The 6,288-nt window shown below is 31.6% G+C and overlaps 1 protein-coding gene across 1 annotated transcript in view; it reads right to left on the bottom strand.

Moving 5' to 3' along the window:
• The window catches only part of LOC108689477, an 11,792-nt gene extending 6,179 nt beyond the window's left edge, over positions 1 to 5,613 (bottom strand). The window contains exon 1 of the mRNA XM_018196240.1: positions 5,558 to 5,613. Coding sequence (XP_018051729.1) covers positions 5,558 to 5,569 — 12 coding nt within the window. The 5' untranslated portion in view covers positions 5,570 to 5,613. The remainder of the gene's footprint in view (positions 1 to 5,557) is intronic.
• Positions 5,614 to 6,288: the final 675 nt, after the last annotated feature.

Here is a 6,288-nt window from a genome sequence, read left to right as displayed (position 1 = left end):
GAGAGAGAGAGAGAGAGAGAGAGAGAGAGAGAGAGAGAGAGAGAGAGAGAGAGAAGGAGGGGGGGAAGAGGAGTGAAAGACAAAGAGAGAATGAACGATAAGATAAGAGCGCGAATTAGGAATAATGATCAGCGATCGTATAACTTGACTCCCTATATGCAGTTCGAGGTTTGTAGGTTGGTGGGACCGTATAAAATCCGTTATGCACGCTTATACGCTGCTACGACGAGTGAAAGCGATCGCACGTTCGGAAAGAAGCTCGATACGCGTACGACGTTGCATTTTGATTGCAATTTTCACATATATTGGCGCCAGTGTTACTACGCGGAATAATAATCGGGATTGCTTTCCAACGTTAGGCGAGTCCTCGAGAACGAGATTCAATTAACTGTGGCATGATTAAGAGGACAAGTTCTATAAAACTGCTTCTTGTGGAAGAGAAAACGGATATATATATATATAGATTGAAAAAAACAAAAACAATAATTGTTATTTAAGAAGACATCGTTATAATTGTGAGAAGATATCATTTTATAAAATGTAATTAATTTTAACAACATAAATATAGTAGAGAGTGGTTAGAATCGGTCAAAGATGTTAGATGTTTTGAATAATATAATATTTTTGGTTCATGAATTTAATTTATCTCAAATGTGACTGTGCGCCGAAACGTTCGGACATTTAAACACAATCTCAATCTTAGCATATTAATAAATACTAATAAAAAGTAATTAATTTTATTTAAAAGATTTATTTAATGAAAAAATTGTTTATAAAGAAATGTTTACTCTCGAAATAAAAAAATTTCGAAAGTTTACTCATTGTTACTAGTTTTTCTTAGGAAGTATAAAATGTCTAAAGATTTTGAATTTTATATTCTCTCCTTTCGTTGAATTAGAAAAAAATAAAGAGTATATTAAACTTAAAGTTAATTTTACATTGGTGGAATCGGACTTTAAGTCATAAACTATTCAATTCTAAGCAGAATTATAAGACTCGTAAAGTGTTGTCGTAAAACTTGTAAGAACTTATAACTAATATTGTGCATATATCGTACGTAAGACGTACGATTATTCATAAATATACGATTTTTTGTAAATTTTATGGTTAGTAAGAAGTTCTCTGTAAAAATATAATTTGAATAAAAGTTTAAACACTAAAAAAGTCTTACAAAATCTTATAGGAATATGTTACGATTCTTTAGAATTTAAGCATAAATTTGCTAGTTATTGGTTCTATTTTAGTTAGTACTACACTAATTTTTTTAGTTAGTACTATGCTACATCGTAATTGGCTAAAATAGAATCGACAATCTATAATTTAAGGCTTAACTTATCTATAATGTGATTAGACATCTTTAAGACGTTTTATGCTCCAATTTTGGACTTTGTGCTGAGATTACTAATAGATTTCTAGACTTTTTAGCAAAATAACTGCATATTTGTGATTTATACAATAAAAAGGATTTCATATAAAAATTGTTCAGGTTTGCATCAAGTATTGTTTCAAATTATTATAATTTTAAACGCGATCAGTAAAAATCTCGACGAAGATTATTACTTCTCAGAGAATCGATCTGACTGACGTTTGACGGGTGCTTGAATAACGAGCCACGGTCAACAACGGGAGAGCAAGGAAATCATTAACGGATACCGTCCAAGGTTGGTCAATGGCCGTGACCGTCGGAGAGACTACGCGCGCGCGCGTACACAAGTATATACACTCGACAAATACCTGTTACCTCGACAAATCCTTGATCCCGACATTGATCTCCCTGATCTTTCTCGTCTACACCGTGTAAATTATAGCTTATAAAGCTCTTCGGATTAAGTCGAATTAAAACGATATTACGATATTGAGAGAAAATTAGAACGAAGATCTCCGATTGAGCTGTGGACGATCTTACGACTGCACGGATTGAGCGATGTCGAAAGACACGCTCAAGATATATCGTTAACACGAAGTTAAGCCGAAAGAGAGATAACTACCGATTGTACGTAATAAATTTACGCAGCGATCAAGGGATGATTGCTCTTGTTACACGCCGAAGTTTTCTCGATCTTTCCCTTGCTCTTTCCGCTCCATCACACTTTCTGAGAGCGGATAATGTACAGCGCCAAGCGGGCGTGTTTCTTTTGCAGATGCGATAGTTCGATTAACGTTACGTTCGATTAATCAAGGTCCCGGCGGCGTTTCCCGTAGCGCGATTTATTTCGGCGTAATAGAAGAGAATCGCGAAAAGAAAGATAGAAAGAGCTAACTAGATCTCGCGATTCATGTCTTCCGTTTCAATATGTTCATACGTCCCGCTGTATAACGTTACTTACTCCACCGTTGCGACCTTGCGGTTAATTAAAAGCGTTCTCACGCCTGCCTGCACGCCTCTCGGATCCGCGATGCGGTCGCGATCCTTTTTACGATCTCTCGTTCTGCCCTGAATTTTTTCGTACGAGTCACGGTGAGACGCGGCATGCATACATGATTTGCACACGGTTCGAATTTACAATATGACTGATCGAAATTCTGAGAAAGCGAATGTAAAAAAAAAAAACTCACAGTCGTTAAGAAGCTGACAAGCTGACAAAAACGAACATCATATTAATTCATTTTTTTTTTAACATAATAGTTTTTGGTACACTCTTGTCTGTTTTTAAACCGAGATTAACGTAGATTAATCTCGGTTTAACTTATTTTTTATTTTCTTTTAGTTATAAAAATTATAAAAAGGGTAAAGAATAAATTAATACGAGATTAATTTTCATTGGTAGAAATAAACATTAGCCAGTGATACGAATCTTCGTTCTTTATCCTTTTCATTAATTAATTAATAATAATCTTTAATTATTAATAATAATCTTTTATTATCATATTAATTCTGAAATACTTGAAAATTATCGTATTAATTCAGAAATATTTGAAAATTCCATATGATTATAAATTTTTTAAAAAATTATACGATCGTTATGTCTTGAGAAAATTTAGTAAGAAGCAGAAATAATTAAGATTAATAATATCAATGCTTGCAAATTACACTTAAATAATCATCTCGAATAACTCGAATAATGTTTAAACATATAAAATGTCGTTTAAACACGTCGCGACAGATGATCGTAAAAGGAAGAAAAGTGATGAGCACGTGAAAATCGTTTAAACCTGAAGAACTCGAGATCGAAATCTCCGCCGGCGCCTTGCTGATGGTGATTTCGGTTGAGAATTATTCCAAACAATTCCTTATATCGTTCTATGTGTCTGTAATTGTCTCGGCCGGCCGTAAAGGTACTGTTACTACTCAAATTAGAATCGCCTTCTTCTACTCTTCCTCATCTTTATGACATTTTAAAAGATAATGATTTGAAATATCTGTTATCTGAAAAATTCTCTCTCTTGTTACAAAATAGATTATCTTCCATGAATCATATTATGAATTATGTTAATGGAAATCGATAAATAATTTATTTTTTTTTGTTTATATGAGAGCTAAAATGAAATTAATTTGTTCAATAATTGTTGAAAATAATGAAATTTGAAATAAATATTTTAACTTAACTCTAAAATTTTGTGTTCTAACTTTTTACGATTATTTTTTGCCAATGGTTTAATTTTACTTGGTATAATTGTTACAATATCCGTATTTTATAAATAAAGGATAAGTAGTAGCAGAAATAATTAAGTATACTTTTAAGATCTTCATAAAATTTTTCAATTATTTAATGCTATCAATTTATTAAAACATATATTGTTAATATTTATCTTATCTCGATATATTTATCTCGATATAGCTACATATAATTTATATTTATACCATATAAATAATAATATATGCTCAATAAAAACAAATTAATAATAATAAAGTAGAAGAAAGGTTACGAGCTAAACAATAAACTTTTAATATTCGATAATAAACATTACAAATATATATTTCGTTCACCAATCGGATCATTATCAATGTAAAAATAAAAATAGAATTTGAAATTATGATATTATATAGCGGTTGAGTAAAATATAAGTAAAATATTACAATAAATAGCCTATGAAGTTATCAGAAAATTTAAAATAATTTATATTTATATTTTCTATTTTCCCATCAACGTTTAATTAAGAAACGAAATTGTTAACAAAGTTAATCGGTCAATAAAGCTCGAGCTAGGATGTACCGTTTTTACGTTTACTTTGAGAAACAGATTCCCTACGGTCCATACGCGACGCGTCACCGAATCTAACGGTAACGTTGATTCGTCCAAAACGTCGTTTCCTCCTCTACAAGTCGAATGTTATCGAGTTGTATATTTACTTACATCCTTGTGAGCGGTAACGGTATATACGTTTCGGTGGTTCGTTTCATGAATAAATTATTCTAACTATCACCACAAGACAATGACATTCCTTTTTATAACTAATGACAAATTTCAAATTAATATAGGCAATTTACTTATATTTATTTTTATTTTTGGAACCAGAAAACTTTTTTTTACTTTAATTAAATTATTGTAACTTATTGTTGGTTCGTAACAATCGAATTCATACATTTTATCGTGTTATTTTATGAAAATACTTTATAAAAAAAAGTAAATACTTAATGTGAATCATATAAAATGCAATGGGTTTCAAAACGTTAAGCCATAAAATGGAATATCCGAAAAATCGAAAGCAAATCTTGACTTATTCCATACATTTAAATATTAAATGTTTGACTTCTCTTAATCTTAAAATGTAATATTTATCTAATACAAAAATAATATAGAATAAAATATATATAAAATAATTTTACAAAAAATTTAATTTGATTAATTTTTGATTCGGCGATTCAATTTTTTCTGTCTATCACTGATAATACATAGAGTGAAAAGAATTTTATCAACAAAAAGGCGAAATTTTGAAGTTTCTAGATAACAAATTGATGTCAAAGACGTTATTTTGATGTTAAAATGACGACAAATAATGCCTGCTACTTAAGTAATTTTGTGGTTGCATCTAGAAAAAAAACCCGCGGCCTGCGGCGGCATACTTAAACGTTGCGTTTACGTTGCGCTTTAGATAATAAACGTTCGATGCACCATGAAGCGGTACAGTCGTAAAACAATCATTTCTTTGAAAGAAATATTTAGTGTCTCTCTTTGTCTAGTCTGTGTAGATTTCAAATTCCTAACCAGTGAGGGATGATGCATACACATAATAGATCTATTATGAATGGATGTTACAACTGTTCAACCACATTCACTCGAAGATCTATTTAGTTGACACTAATTAAAAGTAACATAACATTAATGTTACAATTTTGCAACAATAATATAAATATAATACATGATGTTACAATTATATTATTGAGTGCATAAGCATAACATTAATGTTTTGTTATACTTTTAATGGGGGTGTCAACTGAACGTTATCCAAACTTCACTTTGGATTTATAAATCTAGACCTAAATTTTGATTTTTTCTTGTTTTCACAAAATTAATTGTTCGAGACAAATTTTGTAGGACTTGCGAAGGACGATCGATCATTGATAGTATCTTTCAATTATAACATCAAAGAAACGTTTAATCTTTATCTTACTCACTGTGAGGAACATTTGTTTCAGCTTCAACTTTAAAAGTCCTTTCCCGGCCCGTTCGATAATCTCCACGTTACATTAAAATCCAGCAGACTGTCCTCGAAAGACAGGGTAAGTAAAAAAAAGTTATAAATACCGAAAAAGAGAATATTAGAATTGGGACCACGATTCTCTCTTTCGCTTCCTTAAACACCGTTCATGTCACTGCACCGGATGTCGAGTGGGGTCGAGCACCTCCGTCCTCGCAGGTGGATGTCCAGAGGTTGACTGTAGAATCGTAAGTAACCGCTCTGTGCTTGGGCAGCCAGTCGGGGCGAAAGAGGGGATCTTTCTTTCTCTTTCTTCCTTTCTGGTCGGGGATACTGGCCCCTATTCTGCCTCTAAACCTTTTTCCGCATATTGGTGAAAAGAGAAGATAATTATTTGATGTAAGAGGATAAATCTCTGTTGACTCTCTTTTTCAAATAGGTTGTATAGATTGAAAAACGCAGAGAGAGCGTTCGAAGTTTTTCTCTACTAGAACAATCAGAGGATAACGAAAGAAAATAAGGGCCCGGGAAAATAAAAAACATTATATCTCTTTTAAAAAAAGTTTGAAAAGTTTTAAATCAATTTCTTATGAATAATAAATTTATTTTGTTATACGTTCTATTATTATAGGATTGTCATAAGCTGAAAATCAGAGACCTTTGCAAAATTTTCTGGAAAATTAAAATTCTTAGTTTTAAAGAAGTTTA

The sequence above is a fragment of the Atta colombica genome, unplaced genomic scaffold (assembly GCF_001594045.1).
Source record: "Atta colombica isolate Treedump-2 unplaced genomic scaffold, Acol1.0 scaffold27, whole genome shotgun sequence".
Lineage (NCBI taxonomy): Eukaryota > Metazoa > Arthropoda > Insecta > Hymenoptera > Formicidae > Atta > Atta colombica.
Note: the sequence above shows the minus strand (reverse complement) of the source record. Positions and strands in the feature narration are given on the sequence as shown.